The sequence below is a fragment of the Vigna angularis genome, chromosome 7 (assembly GCF_016808095.1).
Source record: "Vigna angularis cultivar LongXiaoDou No.4 chromosome 7, ASM1680809v1, whole genome shotgun sequence".
NCBI lineage: Eukaryota > Viridiplantae > Streptophyta > Magnoliopsida > Fabales > Fabaceae > Vigna > Vigna angularis.
The window spans coordinates 10,106,017-10,128,111 of NC_068976.1; the positions used below are offsets into that span (position 1 = coordinate 10,106,017).

General features: G+C 41.2%; 1 protein-coding gene across 1 annotated transcript; it reads left to right on the plus strand.

Moving 5' to 3' along the window:
* Positions 1-8,351: 8,351 nt before the first annotated feature.
* On the plus strand, positions 8,352-9,764 carry LOC108336963 (uncharacterized). Its single transcript, XM_017573404.1, has one exon. It carries the CDS (start codon positions 8,352-8,354, stop codon positions 9,762-9,764), a length of 1,413 nt encoding a protein of 470 aa, XP_017428893.1.
* Positions 9,765-22,095: the final 12,331 nt, after the last annotated feature.

Consider the following 22,095-nt stretch of genomic DNA (forward strand, 5'->3'; position numbering starts at 1 on the left):
AGAGGAATCATATTTACTTTATGCAAAGAAGAACCTAACTAGAGTGGAATAAAACTTATCATACCATGCTCGAGGAGCATGCTTCAGACCATATAAAGAATGATTAAGCTTGCATACGCTTATAAATGAAGAGAACAAGCCCTAAGTATGAAGCATGTAAATATCTTTAGTCAACTCACCATTAACAAACACATTCTTCATATTCATTTGATGAAGGGACCAACCATTAAAGGTGGCTATAGAAAGGATAATTTTGACAATTTTCGTTTTAAAAACAAGTGCAAGTGTCTCATCATAATCAATGCCATATTCATGTTTGTTTCCTAAGGCAACTAGTCTTGACTTGTAATGATTGAGATAACTGTCAAAATTTAGTTTCATAGAAATCACCTATTTGCAGCCTATAAGTTTGATATCAGGACGACAACAAAAAATATCCCATGTGAAGTTCTCTTATAGAGCCTAAAGTTCATCATTCATTGCCTTTATCCAACATATAACTTTAACATACTATGAGTAACCAGTAGGAATAGAGGTACTAGAAAGAGAAGTAGTAAGAGAAATATGAGAAGAAGCATACCTATACGGCGAATACTTATCAAGAGCTCGAGATATTCAACCAGACTGTCGTGGTTCAATTGGTACAAACACAAGTGGAAAGTCAGAGTCAAAAGGGGAAGTGGAAACTAGTTGACAACTGTCAACACTCAATTTCGTCCGGGTTGATTAATAATTTTATTTTTATCAAAAAAAATAAAAAAAAATAATAAAAAAAATAAAAAAAATAAAAATGAAAATAAAATAATAATAAAAATATAATAATATTAATACAAATATATAAAAAAAAAAAGGGAAAGCAGCGTTCGGCCTTTGACTGTAGCTATGTGACCGTTCGTCCTAAATCGTGAGCCTTCGGCACGTTTGGCTTTTCTCAGCCTTAAGCGTTCGGTCATTCAGCGCTCCAATTGTCGACCGTTCGTCATTTTTGATCCAGCGTTCGTCCCGTTCACCCTGCCTGCAACCGTTCGTCCTCTATTGAAATATATCAGACGTTCGGCCTGCAACCGTTCGTCCTCAAGCTTTCCAACTGTTTGACCGTTCGTCCATACAACGTTCGTCCATTCTCATTGACGTTCGGCTCTTAAATTGCTTTGTTCGACTGATTGGCTTCTCAAGTTTACCGATCGTTTAGCGCTCGGTCATTTTGTTTAATGAAGGTTCGGTCTCTCCATTTGAACGTTCGGTCTTGGTCTATGACTGATGTTTCGCGTTCGGTCTAGTTTTGTTTGATGTCAGTTTTCGGCCCAATGGAGTTGGATGATTCGGTTTTAACGCTCGGCATGCATGTTTTCTACCGCTCGTCCAATATCACTCTCTCTTCTACGGCTGGTTTGGCGTTCGGTTTTGAGCGTTCGTCTGGTATAGCTTTGTCATGTTATGAGAACGTTCGTTCTTGGCTTGTGTTAGTGACTACTTGTGTTCGGCCTGGATCTGGGGTCTACCTAGTTAGAGCGTTCATTCATGTAATATGAACGTGCGTTCGTTTTCTGTTCGACCGAACGTCCAAAAAGCTGGTGGAAACAGACACGCGAACAACACGTTGACAGCATGGGCAGCTCCATATTCAGGGCCTGGCTGGAAGAGGAGCATCCCACATCACAAAATTGCTGGGAACACATGATCAAGCACCCCACGCAGCCATGTGAAAGCTGCTGACCGTATGGGTTTCGCGAATTTAAAAAGGAGAAACAGAGAATATTCTTGGCTGACACCTTCTCTTTTGTCTGCCACGGGTGCCCATGTTCTAAAAGGTCTGGCAAGACCACTTCCTTCTCCCATGTGCTTCCTCTGGAACATGCGGCATGAGGTGGTGTTTGGGCGTCCATGTGCAGGATTGGCCTTTTCCAATTGAATAATTCATCCCTGGGCTCTGATCCCTGGGGACTCATCACCCTCTCATCCATATGCACCCGTCACCCTCTTCCTCCATTACGACCATTCAACCTCCACTATCTTCACTTCCCACCATCCTTCAATGGAAGCTTGCCGACAACTTCATCTTCTGCCAATTTAAGGAATGAACACTCTCATTCGCGGGGGAGGCAAGGAGAAACCTACGACCTACACTCCTGACTACTCTTCATTCATCTCCCATAACCAACCCCACGGCCATACAACCTTGTTCTTCATTCTCACGGACACCATCGCTTTCAGGGGGGAAGATTTCTTTTGAACTGGGGGGAAGAGGTATTACCAGTGTGACGCAGCAGCAAAAAAAGGAGAAGGGCACAACACTTGAAAGAGGCTATGGAGAGCGGAAGAAACAAAAGGAAGCTTCAAGAGCCACCTTGCGCCATTATCACTGGGACCACTGGTTCATCACCGTCACCTCCCACCATACACCAACCGTGAAACCTGATACTACCAGGAATCATCACTTCATCTACAACTCTTGCTTCACTGCCTTATCATCTCGAATCCTTCAATCACCACCTCTGACCACCGCCAGTCACCATAGCCATATCCACACTCACGGCTATCATCCTTCCCTTTTAGTTTTTCACGGCCAACGCCCATCACCATATCCAACATCTTGACCTCACAGCCAACGTCCATCATCTTAACACCAGAAATCACAAAAAGTAAAGGAAAGAGGAGAGCCCATGATCTTCCTTCCTTTCTTCTTCATTCCCATCACCAACACCTGATACTACACATAGAGACCATAATCATCACCAACATCCATATTCACCCACTGTCATAGCCAACCTCATCGCTTTCATCTCCGATACCCCTCACGACCATCTTTCTTCATCCTTATACCATTTCATGGCAGTACTTTAATCTTCATCCATTTTCATATCCGACATCATCATCTTCTTCCATTTCCAACCACCGACACACAGCCAAACGCCCTTACCCAGCCCTCCATTTTCGCCCTCACTTCCAGCAACAACCTTCATCCACTCCAGCCATAAAAAAGGGGAACTGGGGAGGGAGCACCTGATTGCAAAGGAAAGCCAACCGAGAGGAGGAGGAGATCGGACGCAGGAGGCTAGCAAAGAGTGAACCAAGCTTCAAGAGGTAAGTAATGCCTTCCACTCCATGTTTTTCTGAGTTTGATTGATTGACTTTGAATATGCCTCTGTTAGGTTGTCTTTGAGCATGCCTCTACTATGTTGTTGCTAAGTTTGCATGTGTTAAGCTTACGTATGTTAAGTTTGCATATGTTGTTGTTTAATGAATGGCTAGTGTTGTAAATATTTGTACACGTCTGTTGTTACCGAAAATCAATCTTCATCCCTTCATGACACTGAACGTCCAGTACCAATCATCCATATTCACCCAATGCCACAAGCCATATTGACACCCGCGGCCTGCACCTATCATTTTCATCGCATTCTCTTTCTCCATTATCTCCTATACTCATACACAGCCAACTTCATCACTTTCATATCCAACATCCACGACCACTGTTAACACCTCACGCCCACTACCTATCTTCACCCATCTTCATCATATTCCCATCTAACCCTACACCACAGTGACAGTCACCGTAAGCAACCCCCGAAACCACTTTCTTCACTGTGCCATGCGGCAACAGCGCCTCCACAATCAATGTAACAGTCACCACCGCAGCTCACTTCCCTCCGCATGCCATCACCTTCTCAACCCCGCTACCACCGTGAAACCCATTCATCATTATCATCAAACTCCTTAACTACCGTGACTCCAATCTACTCGTCAACCATTACTTCCCAGCCATCACCACCGCTGCTCTCTCAATATCACTAGCGCCAGCTGTCCTCATTACCTTATCAAAACCTCCGTTTGGTTCCTCTATCGGACCAGCTTTTTTTTTTATCTTCAACGTCTCCGCCACGACCAGAACAACCACCAAAGCGCATGCAATCCTTCCATCCGCGCCATCCGCATCCCAGGTTTTCCTTCACCTCATGAGAGCACCTCCATTCTCGGATCATCGTACCTTTCAAGCTTGCACCGAACACCTCCATCACGCGAGAACAGAAGAGAGGGAGAGAAACCAGAAGCAACTTGCGGCGGTCTGCTTGGAGGAGGCGGCGGCCAGAACTGCTCCGACGGGCGTGAACGGCATCGCCGGCAGCGGTCCTGGTAGCGCTTGACATCGCCGGCGAAGCTTCGGACGAGGTAGGTGTCTCAGGAGTCTCTCGTTCAGAGGATAAAATGAAATGCTGATACAAATGAGTTGAACTTGGAGGGACCCCTAACGTTTTTTCTGAATTCGGAATAAAGGCTTCGGGCCGCACCCCCATATTTCACATGCACCCCCATATTTCACCTGCATACCTCATATTTCACCCGCGCACCCCCTGTCCTTTCTTTTGGGTTCGGATCCATGTCTAAAAATGATAAAAACGAAGGTTCTTTCTTCGGTACCCCGCTCTTTCCTACATCCTGCTGCTCTTTGACCTTTATTTTCTTGTTTTTGTTCCTTGATTTTTATTATTTAGTTTTTTACGATTGTTACTCCTTGTACAGTACCCGCCCCTTTGTTTTGTTTATATTTGTTAAACTTGTTTCATCGTTTTACATAAAATTTACAAAAAAATGAACAAAATTATAAAAATTGTAAATAATAAAAAATATATATATAACTTTAAAAAACATTTAATGTAATAAATATCGGTACGAGTACTCGTGCGATCGTACGCATCAGCCTAGTACTTATTGCCCAAATATAAAACAAATAAAAAGCCGTGTGAGTGCTCGTGCGATCGTACGCATCAGCCTAGTACTCATTACGCAAAACAATAAAAGGGAAAGCCGTGTGAGTGCTCGTGCGATCGTACGCATCAGCCTAGTACTCATTACGCAAAACAATAAGAGTAAAAAGCCGTGTGAGTGCTCGTGCGATCGTACGCATCAGCCTAGTACTCATTACGCAAAACAATAAAAGGGAAAGCCGTGTGAGTGCTCGTGCGATCGTACGCATCAGCCTAGTACTCATTACGCAAAACCATAAGAGGAAAAAAGTCGTGTGAGTGCTCGTGCGATCGTACGCATCAGCCTAGTACTCATTACGCAAAAAATATAAATATTACAATAAAATACCAAAAAAATATAAAATCTTCAAAAACAAAAAAACATTCACTTTTTTCAAAACTACAAACAATATCGCCTTGCCAGAACTACGTGATCCTTGATTCTCCATCAAAAGTGAAGATACGTAGGAGCAAGGCCAGTCCTTGTCAGGCTCACTCTCCCAAAAATCCAAATCATTTTCCAAACAATTTCTGAAACAAATTTTCAAACAAATTTCTCAACAGTTTCTAAAAGAACTACGTAACCCTGATTTCTCACATGAGAATACGTAGGAGCAAGGTTAATCCTTGTCGGGCCCAAAAAGCTAAAAAATATTGTTTGTTTTCTTTAACATTTTATTTTAAGGGAAAGTTAAATACTTTGAAAACCACATCCACATTCGCGCATTTAGTTAAAGGTACTGCCTTAGGGCAGGCGTTGTAGGGTGCTAATACCTTCCCTACACGTAACCGACTCCCGAACCAAGAATCTGGTTCAATTTGACCATGCCTTATCATTTTATGGTTTTTTTCCGTAGTTTTCCAGAATAAACTATGGTGGCGACTCCAAATCTCTCTTTTCAAAATGATTTATTCTCCTTTTTATTGGATCGTCGTCCCGTCGCGATTCCGGTTGCGACAGATGGCGACTCCGCTGGGGAAATACAGAGAGTCAGGCCATTTATTTAGATGTGCGAATTTAATGTGGTTTTTCTTTGTGTTTTTCTTCCCCTTTTTCTTTGTCTTTGTTTGATATTTGTCATAATTGTATATGTGTTTGTTTTGGTTATATTGAACCCTAGGGTAGGAAACATGTTATATCTGCCTGGGAATCTTCTGGTTGTTTTGCAGGTGAGGGTTTGGGGTGTACAGTTGCATTCTCCCTTCACACACACACATCATATGCATATCATGAGTGAGGCCCTATACCCGGGTCTGAGCGCAACTTAGAAATAGAGGGGTTGTGTAGCGGTGTCACTCTGGGATGTACTTCCTTTTTGGCTATCGTGAGAACCCCAGCCAGAGTCTGTTCTTTTCATTTGTGTCTCCACATCTAGCTGATTACTCTGACTGTTGTGGAGAAACAGTGAAAAGAGCCATAGCTCTGGTGGCCTGATTTAAGCATTAGGAAGCTATCCTTGTGAGTGCATATATTTGGCCTTAGAACTTTTGTCATTCAACCTTTGATAAGGCACAAAAGGGAGAAATGTGTTTTCCTATAACCCTCATGTTCGCTTAATAAAAATCACGCACCGCGTACATATCATCATATCTCTTTATCTTTTTTTCTTTCTTTCTTTTGCTTTTTCCTTTTTCTTCGCTTATTGTTTTTCTTCATAGTCTTGTCACATTTTGTGAATTCTAGTCAAAAATTATAAAGTTTTGATTAAGGCCCTTAAGCTAAAGAGGGGAATTAACATGGAATTTTGAGTCAAGAGGTATTCGAGTTCATACATTTTGACGAAAAGATGCACGTCGAGTAAAGGAGGATAATATTGGTGGGGTATAAGAATTTGTTGAGTCTGTTAGAGGTGGAGGTCCAAACATCAGCAATTACTACTTTAACCCAGTACTATGATCCACCACTAAGGTGCTTCACTTTCCAAGATTTCCAACTAGTGCCACCAGTGGAAGAATTCGAGCAAGTCTTAAATATGGAAGAGACTTCATACAGCCACCTTGAGCAGTATATACTTATCTTGCAGTTAGCGAGGATAAGGAAAGTACACCCAATGAAGTTGGAAAGCGAGTTCACAATCAAAAGCAAGGTGAGGGGCCTTCCTCAAAGATACTTATAGGAATACCTACATCGTTTGGCTTAAGAGGAAAATGGGGAAATGTTTAAGGATGTATTGGCTCTTCTCCTCTATGGTATCATGATTTCTCCTAAATGTCAAAAACCTCGTCGACTATGCCGCTATGAATGCATTTGTGGGAGACAAAGACCGATGTGAGAACCCAGTCACTACCATCCTAGCTGAAGTTTATGAGACCCTTAATCGTTGTTACGAACTTAAGGGGGGAAAGATGTTATGTTGTCTACCAGTGTTGTATTTGTGATTCATTTTCCGTGAGACTGGAGACGCCTTAAATTCCCTGTACCCCATGGATGAGTTATTGCAGTATATAATCGATTACAAGGACACTGTAAACGATTACCCGAGAGAAAATTGGATTTTGTACAGAAAGTCCATCACAGGTACTCAGTCAGGTGAATAAGGGTCACCATTGGAAAAAGAAGTGACTTTTAGGAACTTTTGCACTTGTCTTAGGCTGTTCCTTGTGAACCACATGTGAAAAGAGCAAATGGATGGGCGCAACTTTGTGCAAGTTTAAACGAAGAACAAGATAAATGGTGTGTCCCTTGGCAGCATAGATCAGATTACATATCATTGCAGGAGGTAACCTAATGTACCCCTCATGGGTATTAGGTGGTGTATTAATTGCAATCCTATGTTAGCGCAAAAAATAATTTGAGTATCCTGAGAGGATCGCTAACACCTGCATCTCTCGCCACATTGCAGATCATATGAGGCATGAATCTTTTGCTGAAATGTTTCATCAAGTTAAAGACACTCGGGGAAATGTTGTTCGCTTCAAAGAAAGGTCCAAGATCATGGACTGTTAGTGGAAGTTTCCCTTAGCCAATGAATCACGGAAAGGGTTAAGACAATCAAGTTGTAATTAATTTCCCTAACCCAATTTGCGAAAAGAAATTTCAAAATAATGAGCAGTGGATAGAAGCAGCAGCGACAAAACTAGTAGGAATGTTGCCATTCAGCTAAAAGGGGACATAAAGGTTGATGAGTCAGATGAAGAAATATGTCGTTGAAGAAGGACAAGTCACTCACAATTAGCTTTCTTCATCAATGAAGTCATTGAAAATGTTCCTAAGATATTAGCTGATGCTGGGTCTGTAATGTCAATCATCAACCCGCCTAAGGGGATTGAAACATTCCTCAATTGCTGTGAGAAACTGATCAGACAAATGAAGAATGCGATGACTAAAGCCTGCGATGGTTGACCAAGAATTCCTATGTCTAGCATTTTGGGGATTTCTTAATGATGAACCACCTTATTGACTTTGTTTCATGTTAATTTCCAAATTATACCGGGGCAAATATTTTCACAGCTTTATAGTTTCTGACTAGAGAATTTGAACTATGTTTTCTTTTCTTTTCTTTTCTTTTTTTATTTTTATTTTTATTTTTTCTTAATTTGTTTCACAAAAAAATATACAGCTAAGCATCTAAGACACCCTAAAGGACACGAACCAGTGGCAAAATCATGGAGAACGAAGTAGAAGTTCAAGAGGGAATAGAAGCCGATATCCAACACCTGAAAGGACAAATCAGTCGAATCTTAGAAGCCCTGAATGCCTTACAAATCCCCGGAGATCCATCCGCACAAAGACTACAACAAGAAGTTCCGGAAGCACAAACTTTTCCTTCCCATCGTCTTCCCCCGAATTATACTCCACCCTTAGGAGTAGACTTGGGCCATCTTGACACTCAAAAGGCCGAAGATAATGCAGTTGAAGTAGAAGACGAGCCTGGGGCAACCACTTTCACAATTCCTGGGCAGATTATCCGACCAGATATTGAGAGCATGATGATGAAAAAACAACCTAAGACGAAGTCTCCATCTTGTGTCATTACACCAGGAGATTTTAAGGATGATAAGAGCAGATTAGAAGTCCTTGAGAAGAGGTTGAGAGCCATAGAGGGTGAAGGAAGTTTTGAATTTGAAGATACTAAAAAACTGTGTTTAGTTCATGATGTGGTGATACCTCCAAGGTTCAGGATGCCAGAATTTGAGAAATATCGGGGAAATACTTGCCCGAGGGGCCATATAACCATGTACTGCAGGAAAATGGCAGCTTATGTCCACGATGAAAAACTTTTGATTCATTTCTTCCAAGAAAGTTTAACTGGCATGGCTCTAACTTGGTACATGCGTTTGGAATCGACTCACATCTACTCATGGAAAGATCTGGTTAGCGCATTTCTAAAGCAGTATGAATATAATAAATATCTAACACCTGACAGATTACAACTGCAAAACGTAGTGAAGAAAGAGTCTGAATCATTCAGAGAATATGCCCAAAGGTGGAGAGAAATTGCTGCTCAAGTAGAACCGCCTCTGAGCGACAAGGAGATGACTATCATATTTTTGAATACTCTGCAAACCCCATTTTATGAACACATGATAGGCAGCGTTTCCTTAAGTTTTACTGACATAGTAGTAATTGGAGAGAGGGTTGAGAGTGGCATAAGAAGTGGAAAAATTGCACTAGGCCCAGAGCTAGTAGCCAGTCTAAACGAGTATGGTCTTAGACATGAGAAAGATAAGAAGCGAAGAGCTAATTCCCATTTTATTGCCTATCCTCAAATGTCACATTCCTATGGGTCTAGTCGAGCCACTGAACGAAGAAATTACAATCGTGATGAGAGGGTCGCCAACTTCACTCCTATCCCCATGACCTATACGGAGCTACTATCGGATCTTCTCCGTAGAAACCTCATGAAGATTTGTCCAACTAGGCCTATACGACCTCCGTACCCAAAGAACTATGACGTAAATGCCAGGTGTGATTATCATGCAGGAGCGTGTGGACATTCAACTGAGGCATGCAAGGCTCTAAAACGTAAAGTGCAATCTTTGATCGATTCAGGATGTTTAAAGTTTGAAGAAATGTAATCTAGCACTGCGGCAAGGCGTGAGTTCACCTCTACAAATGCCATGGACGAGTGAAGAGGACTCTCGGATTATTTGGAAAGCATAAGTTATTGTAAAAGTGGGAACTGATGTTGTTTTGCTCGAGCTTTAATTTGTCTCACTACGAGGTTTATGCTCATTGATATCACGCTTTCATCCATGAACTTTTAATGTGAAATTTCATTACTTGGTATCTCCAAGGTTTACTGGAAATCATGTCCTAATAGGGTGTCGTGGAGAAAATACAAAAAAAAAAATTTTTCGCTTGTCTTACTTGCAAATTACTAAACTCTTGTTTTTTCCAAAAAAAATAGCAAATTTGAAAATCAAAAACAAGATTACAGTGTCAGATTTTCCCCAATTTATTGTGAGGCATGTTTTCCATCTTTACACTGGTGTCAGCGTGTATTTCATCATGTTTTCCATCAAAGGCTTATCTTGAGCCCATTTCTTCGTTCTTTCATGCAAATAATTTTGAGTTTTACTCTCATTCTCATTTTTCGAAGTTAATTTTCCTTATCTTCCTTCATTGTAAATTTTTTCAAAAGTCCTCTTCTTCTTTGTTTATTCGATTAGAATTTTTTCTTTGGACCAAATAAAAAGAAAAAGCATAAAAATCTAATTTCATTTCATCATCGGAGCAGGAAATTACAGTAAAGGTCGGATACACTCATACGATCTTGGCATCATGATAAATAAAATAAAAATGCAAAGAAAAGAAAAAGCAGAAATAAAAAAAAAAAAGTGCAAAGTCACAAATTAAAATAAAAAAAGGGCAAATAAAGCAGATAACAAAGGCAAATAAACAATGTTCGTGGTTCGATCACGGGTGATCGTTAAGTTACAGACCAAAAAAAAAAAAATTAAAAAAAAAAAAAAAAAATAAATGAAGGAAATTTAGCGAAAGTATTCCCGGGCTGGTTGCGGTGGTCTAAGGGAGAGCTCCGTCGAGGGAGCTCTGGTGCGGAATGTGAGAAGCATGGGTGGTGCGATTTGTCGTGTGTCCCTATCGTCGTCGATGATGATCGGAACGGGGAACAAGTCCAGCAGCCTCGGCGCCCTCATGATCACCCAGTCGTATTCTTTCCAAAAAAAAATAATAAAAAAAAAACAAAAAAATTGTCAATAATAAGATGAAGAGGGAAATTTTCAAAAAAAAAGGGGTGGAGGTGATCAGGATGCTTACCATACATGTATAGCGGCAGTTGTGAAAACTGAGTGCCAGTGGGGTCTATCTCCGCTTGCCAGCGCCTGACCCGATTGCCGTGGTTGTTAAACCAGCAGTGCACATTGTATTCGCTGACATCTGCGAAAACCCTTAGTCGAGACGCAATCTCGACGACTTGCGCTCTGCTGGGATGTGTGACCCCGTAATTGTAAATATTGGTCATCATTCAGACCTGATCGTCAGTAGGTCGCCACCGCTGACTGGTATACCTATCCATCTCCATCTCGCTCATCCTTCTTCTCTAAAGTTTTCTACAAAAAAAAAATATAAAAATAAAAAGAACAAAAACATAACAAAAGCATAAAACAAAAGAAGTATTTTCAGTGTTTTCTTTATTCGTTTTTGTTTCCTTTTAAGTTTTTTTGGTCCGGTCGGTTTTTGTTATTTCAGTGTCTGGTCTCGGATCTGTTTCACGGTCCTTGCAAGAGGGTCCTAAACGGATCTATGTCCTTTTGTCCTTTTCCATTTGTCCATGTCCGGTTCATTCAAATAAATTCTCTTTTTAAGTTTTCTATTTTTTAGGGGGTACGTGGCGTTGTTCTACCCGATTGTCTCTGTCATACCTTCAAACGAAGGGAGATAAACGTCTGGTTTCCAGCCTATATACCCCTTAAGTTTAAGACAGTTGTGTTTTTAAGTGTTTTAAGTTTTTTAAAATTAAAAAAAAGAGGAGGAAGAAAGAAGATTCAGAAAGAAAAGCAGAGAAGGGCAGGACGGAAATAAGAGCAGATAAATCAAAAGGAAGAATAGAAGAGCTTGCAGAAAAGAAAAACATAAAGGGGAGAGGGGAAGTAAAGCAGAAACAGAAAGCGAAAGCATAAAAGAAAAGAAGAGCAGAAAGCAGAAAAAAAAAGAGCATAACGGGAAGAAAGACAGGAAAACCGAACAAAAAAAAATGATGAAGGGAAAGGGAAAGAAAAGCAGAGAGGGAAGAGTGAAAGGAAGGGCAAGAAAATAAGAAACTTAAAGGAAAGAAAGAGGATTTAGAGCTCAGAAGACTTACCTGGAAGTGGAAGGCACACGGAAGCTCCTCGGAAGACACGGACGCTGTGGAAGGCGGGGGCAGAGGCTCCTCGCAGAAATCCAGACGCTCAAGGAAGAAAGAGAAGGATAGAGAGAGAGCGAAATCAGAAAATGTCGCTCGACCCCGAAGGGACACCCGTTTTATAGCCGAGCAAATCCACTGTGGCTATAGTTCCGGTCGCTGCAACCGTCTGGTGTCGGTCTGATCTTTCTGAATTCATAAAAAAAAATTTGAAAATCTGAAAACGGGTAGGGTTTTGTTGGGTCGATCCGGCCCAATTCAAAACTTCTTAGATGATCCGATTTCAAAAAAAAAAAATATAAAACAAAAAAAAAATCAAAAATATGATAAATGGAAAATTTTCAAAAAATATATAAGTGGAGTGATGTAAAATTTGAAGTGTTCAAAATTGTTTTTCATTTGCATGATAAAGGACATTTTCAGGTTCATTGGGCCTCATTACCATGTTAGCCTTCTTTGAACCCAATTCTTTCTGAAATATAAATTTGAGTGAAGAATTATTTTGGCATGTTTGTAATTTCACATCACCATTTTGTTTGATTTTTATTCCTTCTTCTTCTACATTTTTGAATAAATCAAAAATATTGAAAAAAAAACAGTGCTCGAGCCCATTAGGCCCAATGGCCTTCGTGGTTTTCTCTCGAGTATACTTCTTTTGAAAATATGTCAAAAATATTTTGTTTTCACATTTTTGCTGTTGAATGATGTTTTGTATATTTGTTCAAATTGGCTTGTGTAATTTTCTTTGCATTTGTAACAAAAATTTGAGAATGAAAGATGAACAGTTTTTTGAGCCCATTAGGCCCCTTTGTCATATGAGGTTTCTCTTAAACTGGTGCATCCGAATTTCTGAAAAAATAAAAAATGCATGTCTTTGTAGATCTTGTGTTTTGAATTCAAATTTTCCTTTTCATTTGTGTGAACAAGTATTTGTGCAAAAGATAAAATTAAAGGAATTCAGATCCTTGTCTGAAGATTTTGTCATGGTTGTAACAAGAATAGTGTTGGACTCATTGAGTCTGGTGGTGTTACAAAATTTTCTCTAGTTCAATCTTGTGAAATCTTCTCATAACAAAAAATGATTTTCTTTTAGCTTGTTCCATAAACTTTGAAAAATGTAAAAAAAAAATGTGTTTTCTTTGTCATCTTCTTGTAACAAGTTCACACGGCTCAGGTCATCTGATCCATTGGGTCAATGTGCCTGGTAAGTCCAACTTCCTTCTATTTTACTTCTCCTTGGGTCCGATCCGATCTGGATTTTCCCGTTTCAGAAAGTAAAAAAAAAAACACTTTTATTTTATTCAAACGTTTTTTTTTCTAAATCAAGTTTTCTTATATCAATTTTGGCATTGCTGACTAAGCCCAGTTCTCTCACTGGCCCCTAAGCCCAGCTCTCACTGGCCCCAAAAGCCCAGTTTTCACACTGGCCCCCAAGCCCAGTTCTCTCACTGGCCCCAAAAGCCCAGCTCTCACTGGCCCCAAAAGCCCAGTTCCTACACTGGCCCCAAAAGCCCAGCTCTCACTGGCCCCAAAAGCCCAGTTTTCACACTGGCCCCCAAGCCCAGTTCTCTCACTGGCCCCCTAAGCCCAGCTCTCACTGGCCCCAAAAGCCCAGTTCCTACACTGGCCCCAAAAGCCCAGTTCCTACACTGGCCCATAAAAGCCCAGTTCCTACACTGGCCCCAAAAGCCCAGTTCTCTCACTGGCCCCTTAAGCCCAGCTCTCACTGGCCCCAAAAGCCCAGCTCTCACTGGCCCCAAAAGCCCAGTTTTCACACTGGCCCCCAAGCCCAGTTTCCATACTGGCCCATTAAGCCCAGTTTTCACACTGGCGAATATTTTTCAAATCACAAGTTTCAAAAATTCTCAAAATTCAAAAGCCCAGCTCACACTGGCCCGTAAGCCCAGTTCTCACACTGGCCCCTTAAGCCCAGCTCACACTGGCCTGTAAGCCCAGTTCTCACACTGGCCCTTAAGCCCAGCTCACACTGGCCCGTAAGCCCAGTTCTCACACTGGCCCCCTAAGCCCAACTCACACTGGCCCCCAAGCCCAGTTTTCACACTGGCCCCCTAAGCCCAGCTCACACTGGCCCCCTAAGCCCAGCTCACACTGGCCCTCTAAGCCCAGTTCCCACACTGGCCCCCTAAGCCCAGCTCACACTGGCCCTCTAAGCCCAGTTCTCACACTAGCCCCCAAGCCCAGTTTTCATACTGGCCGCCATACGTAATTTTCTCTTAAAACAAAAAAAAATATGTTTTTCAACTAGTATCATCATTTTCATTTCATTTTACTTTTCTTCATGCATAAAACCAAAAAATACGCAAAAGTTGAGTCATTTGTTTTCGATGCAAATCATCCATTTTATGAGATTTCAAAAAAATATAATGGATGTCATAATCTCCTGGAGTTAAATGATCAAATCACATATTCTTAAGAGATATTTGTGTGTGCATCGCTTGAAAACATCATCTTTTAGCCCTCGCTATACCAAGAGATTGGCCCAATCATGTTCTTGAGCCCAAATAATAAACATTAAGTTTTACACTGGGGCAGATTTTTCCGTTACCTCCATTGGCTTTCATTTGGGAGATCCTGAAGCCCGTTGAAAAAAAAAGGAAAAAAATAAAAAAAAGAATGAAAAATGACTCTGTTGAGATCATTTAGTCTTTGTCTCTTAATTAATCTTTTGAAAATGAAACAACCAATATTTGAAATGACGTGTGGCCATTTTTCTTCATCCAAAAAAAAAAAAACAAAAATATATCCTTTGATACCCAATTTGAGCTAATAAGAAATTTCTTTTCAAAATTTTACCCAAACAGAGGTTACCATCATGGTAGGAATCAACTCAAATTGCAGGAAGAACACACTTAGTGATCAAATGAAGTGTATTCCTCAAAAGTGAAGCAAAAATGCAAAGAATCACAAAGTGATGGCAAGCAAAGAATGAAATTTGAGAAAGGGCAAAATAGTCAAAACAATTTTGACGAATAACTGATACAAAGTATAGAGGGTAACCCTTGTTTTTCAAAAAAAATACCCACAAAAATTTATTTGAGCCGTTATATCCTTTCTTTCAACACCCTTAGCCCAAGCCACATTACAAGCCCAATAAAAGTCCACACAGATTGAATAATGGTTGCTTAAATTTTTCATAAAGTTTAATTTTCGAGACAAATCAAAATGACTAACAATGCAGTCAAAAAAAAAATGAAAAATGATGAAAAATAAATGTCCTCGGATGAAGGGAACTCCCTATTGATCAAAATTATACAAAGGGAAAATCGAACCATTTGGGGCAATCTTTTCAAGCCAATCCTTTTCATATCCATCACAAATTCCTGAACACATTCAAATTCCATTCAACTCTTCCCCCGATTCCCAATCTAGGGGACAATTTTGGGCAACTATGTGAGTTTCATATGTTTCGGCCCGGCCCATTCAGAATATTGGACGACTTTTTTAATCTCACATTTGTTTCATCTGTATATTCAAGGTTCGTACCAAGACAAGGGCAGACACTTTGGGGTTTTGTATGATTTTTTGAGTCCATCTTATCATTTGTAAACCCAAAGTGGGGGGCAACTTCTTGTGGAACCTCGCTTAATTGACTCATACCCAAAACCAAGGCGTGACTTTCATATGCTTAAGCCCATTCAGAGTATTGAGCAATTTTGTTAAATCTCAAAATTTTTTCATCTGAACATTCAAAGCTCATACAAAGACTGAGGCATCCCTTGTTGAGCCTTGCATGATCTTGGTTCGCCCCGAACTTCAGAAATCCAAAACCACCAAAATTGGGGCAATTTGCAAATCCCACATGATATTCTCACTCCCTAATTCCTGACTTATTCCCTCTCATTTCAGATACTTTTGTCCATACCAATACTTTTACCATGTTCCAGAGCAGCTTCTGGGTATCTACTACCTCACATTGGCCTTTGTAGCCATTTTAAGGAGTAGGAGACTCAAGTAGCCAACCCGGTACTCTCCAAATCCAACCCTTGATACCAAGCATGTACACACTAGTATCTCGTCAAGAAATGTTAGGCACACAAGCTTCATTTTGAACAGTTGACTTTAGAATTTGGACGTCCATTGAAAAGAAATTGGAAGTCTAGATCGTCATAAATTGGATGATTTCAGAGGAAACAAATTGACTCTAAAAAAAAATGTCATAGGTTCATCAACTTTGAATTTGCCTCCATGTATTCATCAAATTTTTCTTCTTTCAAAAAGACAAAAAAATGCATCAAAGTTTTCCCCTCCATGTGCATTACATCAAATTTTCTTCCTTCAAAAAGACAAAAAAAATCAACATTCATCAAAGTTTTCTTCTCTAAATTTCAAAATTTTCATCAACCAAGTTTCTCTTGCATATCAAGATTCCATATACTTGTACAAAAATGCAACACCTTGTTTCTTAATTTCAAAATTTTCAAAAAAAAAAAAAATCAATCAAAAATCAAAAAAATTCTCAAATTTTCAACAAATTCAAAATTTCGTCTTTTCAAAACAATCAACCAATTTTACTTTCTGTCATTGGTATCTTGGCCCTCTGTAAGACAATGGTCAAGCCCAATTTTACTTTCTGTCATTGGTATCTCGGCCCTCTGTAAGACAATGGTCGTGCCCAATTTTTACTTTTTGTCATTGGTATCTTGGCCCTCTGTAAGACAATGATCAAGCCCAATTTTACTTTCTGTCATTGGTATCTCGGCCCTCTGTAAGACAATGGTCGTGCCCAATTTTTACTTTCTATCAATGGTGTCTCGGCCCTCTGTAAGACAATGGTCGAGCCCAAATTTTACTTTCTGTCATTGGTATCTCGGCCCTCTGTAAGACAATGGTCGAGCCCATTTTTACTTTTTCACACGACCCTCTGCATGGCAATGGTCAGTCGAATTTTTCAAAACGACCCTCTGCATGGCAATGGTCAGTCCAATTTTTCAAAATGACCCTCTGCATGGCAATGGTCAGTCCAATTTTTCAAAGTGACCCTCTCCATGGCAATGGTCAGTCCAATTTTCAAAATGACCCTCTGCATGGCAATGGTCAGTCCAAATTTTTCAAAGTGACCCTCTGCATGGCAATGGTCAGTCCAATTTTTCAAAGTGACCCTCTGCATGGCAATGGTCAGTCCAATTTTTCAAAGTGACCCTCTGCATGGCAATGGTCAGTCCAATTTTCAAAATGACCCTCTGCATGGCAATGGTCAGTCCAAATTTTTCAAAGTGACCCTCTGCATGGCAATGGTCAGTCCAATTTTTCAAAGTGACCCTCTGCATGGCAATGGTCAGTCCAAATTTTCAAAGTGACCCTCTGCATGGCAATGGTCAGTCCAATTTTCAAAATGACCCTCTGCATGGCAATGGTCAGTCCAAATTTTTCAAAGTGACCCTCTGCATGGCAATGGTCAGTCCAATTTTTCAAAGTGACCCTCTGCATGGCAATGGTCAGTCCAATTTTTCAAAGTGACCCTCTGCATGGCAATGGTCAGTCCAATTTTCAAAATGACCCTCTACATGGCAATGGTCAGTCCAAATTTTTCAAAGTGACCCTCTGCATGGCAATGGTCAGTCCAATTTTTCAAAGTGACCCTCTGCATGGCAATGGTCAGTCCAAATTTTCAAAATGACCCTCTGCATTGGCAATGGTCAAGTCCAGATTTTAATTTTTTCAAAACGACTCTCTGCATGGCAATGGTCGAACCAATCAAATTCCAATTTCCCATTCATTTAATTTTGTTCATTTTATTCATGCACTCAAAAAAAAAAAAAAAACAAAAAAACAAAAAAAAAACAAAAAAACAAAAAAATTTCTCATTCGCTTCATTTGTAGCATTGGTACACCCTTCACGAGGTTGTCGCACTTCAATTCTCAGCTTTGTTTGTTTGTTTTACTCTCTGTTTGTTTCTTGTTTATCTTGAAACCCAGACGAAATTAGTATTTCTATCTTTACTTATCTTTTACTTTGATAATATGAAAACTTTGTTTGTCATATAATCTAGTAAAATCTAAGTAAAGAGGGGCAGCTGTCAACACTCAATTTCGTCCGGGTTGATTAATAATTTTATTTTTATCAAAAAAAATAAAAAAAAATAATAAAAAAAATAAAAAAAATAAAAATGAAAATAAAATAATAATAAAAATATAATAATATTAATACAAATATATAAAAAAAAAGGGAAAGCAGCGTTCGGCCTTTGACTGTAGCTATGTGACCGTTCGTCCTAAATCGTGAGCCTTCGGCACGTTTGGCTTTTCTCAGCCTTAAGCGTTCGGTCATTCAGCGCTCCAATTGTCGACCGTTCGTCATTTTTGATCCAGCGTTCGTCCCGTTCACCCTGCCTGCAACCGTTCGTCCTCTATTGAAATATATCAGACGTTCGGCCTGCAACCGTTCGTCCTCAAGCTTTCCAACTGTTTGACCGTTCGTCCATACAACGTTCGTCCATTCTCATTGACGTTCGGCTCTTAAATTGCTTTGTTCGACTGATTGGCTTCTCAAGTTTACCGATCGTTTAGCGCTCGGTCATTTTGTTTAATGAAGGTTCGGTCTCTCCATTTGAACGTTCGGTCTTGGTCTATGACTGATGTTTCGCGTTCGGTCTAGTTTTGTTTGATGTCAGTTTTCGGCCCAATGGAGTTGGATGATTCGGTTTTAAGGCTCGGCATGCATGTTTTCTACCGCTCGTCCAATATCACTCTCTCTTCTACGGCTGGTTTGGCGTTCGGTTTTGAGCGTTCGTCTGGTATAGCTTTGTCATGTTATGAGAACGTTCGTTCTTGGCTTGTGTTAGTGACTACTTGTGTTCGGCCTGGATCTGGGGTCTACCTAGTTAGAGCGTTCATTCATGTAATATGAACGTGCGTTCGTTTTCTGTTCGACCGAACGTCCAAAAAGCTGGTGGAAACAGACACGCGAACAGCACGTTGACAGCATGGGCAGCTCCATATTCAGGGCCTGGCTGGAAGAGGAGCATCCCACATCACAAAATTGCTGGGAACACATGATCAAGCACCCCACGCAGCCATGTGAAAGCTGCTGACCGTATGGGTTTCGCGAATTTAAAAAGGAGAAACAGAGAATATTCTTGGCTGACACCTTCTCTTTTGTCTGCCACGGGTGCCCATGTTCTAAAAGGTCTGGCAAGACCACTTCCTTCTCCCATGTGCTTCCTCTGGAACATGCGGCATGAGGTGGTGTTTGGGCGTCCATGTGCAGGATTGGCCTTTTCCAATTGAATAATTCATCCCTGGGCTCTGATCCCTGGGGACTCATCACCCTCTCATCCATATGCACCCGTCACCCTCTTCCTCCATTACGACCATTCAACCTCCACTATCTTCACTTCCCACCATCCTTCAATGGAAGCTTGCCGACAACTTCATCTTCTGCCAATTTAAGGAATGAACACTCTCATTTGCGGGGGAGGCAAGGAGAAACCTACGGCCTACACTCCTGACCACTCTTCATTCATCTCCCATAACCAACCCCACGGCCATACAACCTTGTTCTTCATTCTCACGGACACCATCGCTTTCAGGGGGGAAGATTTCTTTTGAACTGGGGGGAAGAGGTATTACCAGTGTGACGCAGCAGCAAAAAAAGGAGAAGGGCACAACACTTGAAAGAGGCTATGGAGAGCGGAAGAAACAAAAGGAAGCTTCAAGAGCCACCTTGCGCCATTATCACTGGGACCACTGGTTCATCACCGTCACCTCCCACCATACACCAACCGTGAAACCTGATACTACCGGGAATCATCACTTCATCTACAACTCTTGCTTCACTGCCTTATCATCTCGAATCCTTCAATCACCACCTCTGACCACCGCCAGTCACCATAGCCATATCCACACTCACGGCTATCATCCTTCCCTTTTAGTTTTTCACGGCCAACGCCCATCACCATATCCAACATCTTGACCTCACAGCCAACGTCCATCATCTTAACACCAGAAATCACAAAAAGTAAAGGAAAGAGGAGAGCCCATGATCTTCCTTCCTTTCTTCTTCATTCCCATCACCAACACCTGATACTACACATAGAGACCATAATCATCACCAACATCCATATTCACCCACTGTCATAGCCAACCTCATCGCTTTCATCTCCGATACCCCTCACGACCATCTTTCTTCATCCTTATACCATTTCATGGCAGTACTTTAATCTTCATCCATTTTCATATCCGACATCATCATCTTCTTCCATTTCCAACCACCGACACACAGCCAAACGCCCTTACCCAGCCCTCCATTTTCGCCCTCACTTCCAGCAACAACCTTCATCCACTCCAGCCATAAAAAAGGGGAACTGGGGAGGGAGCACCTGATTGCAAAGGAAAGCCAACCGAGAGGAGGAGGAGATCGGACGCAGGAGGCTAGCAAAGAGTGAACCAAGCTTCAAGAGGTAAGTAATGCCTTCCACTCCATGTTTTTCTGAGTTTGATTGATTGACTTTGAATATGCCTCTGTTAGGTTGTCTTTGAGCATGCCTCTACTATGTTGTTGCTAAGTTTGCATGTGTTAAGCTTACGTATGTTAAGTTTGCATATGTTGTTGTTTAATGAATGGCTAGTGTTGTAAATATTTGTACACGTCTGTTGTTACCGAAAATCAATCTTCATCCCTTCATGACACTGAACGTCCAGTACCAATCATCCATATTCACCCAATGCCACAAGCCATATTGACACCCGCGGCCTGCACCTATCATTTTCATCGCATTCTCTTTCTCCATTATCTCCTATACTCATACACAGCCAACTTCATCACTTTCATATCCAACATCCACGGCCACTGTTAACACCTCACGCCCACTACCTATCTTCACCCATCTTCATCATATTCCCATCTAACCCTACACCACAGTGACAGTCACCGTAAGCAACCCCCGAAACCACTTTCTTCACTGTGCCATGCGGCAACAGCGCCTCCACAATCAATGTAACAGTCACCACCGCAGCTCACTTCCCTCCGCATGCCATCACCTTCTCAACCCCGCTACCACCGTGAAACCCATTCATCATTATCATCAAACTCCTTAACTACCGTGACTCCAATCTACTCGTCAACCATTACTTCCCAGCCATCACCACCGCTGCTCTCTCAATATCACTAGCGCCAGCTGTCCTCATTACCTTATCAAAACCTCCGTTTGGTTCCTCTATCGGACCAGCTTTTTTTTTTATCTTCAACGTCTCCGCCACGACCAGAACAACCACCAAAGCGCATGCAATCCTTCCATCCGCGCCATCCGCATCCCAGGTTTTCCTTCACCTCATGAGAGCACCTCCATTCTCGGATCATCGTACCTTTCAAGCTTGCACCGAACACCTCCATCACGCGAGAACAGAAGAGAGGGAGAGAAACCAGAAGCAACTTGCGGCGGTCTGCTTGGAGGAGGCGGCGGCCAGAACTGCTCCGACGGGCGTGAACGGCATCGCCGGCAGCGGTCCTGGTAGCGCTTGACATCGCCGGCGAAGCTTCGGACGAGGTAGGTGTCTCAGGAGTCTCTCGTTCAGAGGATAAAATGAAATGCTGATACAAATGAGTTGAACTTGGAGGGACCCCTAACGTTTTTTCTGAATTCGGAATAAAGGCTTCGGGCCGCACCCCCATATTTCACATGCACCCCCATATTTCACCTGCATACCTCATATTTCACCCGCGCACCCCCTGTCCTTTCTTTTGGGTTCGGATCCATGTCTAAAAATGATAAAAACGAAGGTTCTTTCTTCGGTACCCCGCTCTTTCCTACATCCTGCTGCTCTTTGACCTTTATTTTCTTGTTTTTGTTCCTTGATTTTTATTATTTAGTTTTTTACGATTGTTACTCCTTGTACAGTACCCGCCCCTTTGTTTTGTTTATATTTGTTAAACTTGTTTCATCGTTTTACATAAAATTTACAAAAAAATGAACAAAATTATAAAAATTGTAAATAATAAAAAATATATATATAACTTTAAAAAACATTTAATGTAATAAATATCGGTACGAGTACTCGTGCGATCGTACGCATTAGCCTAG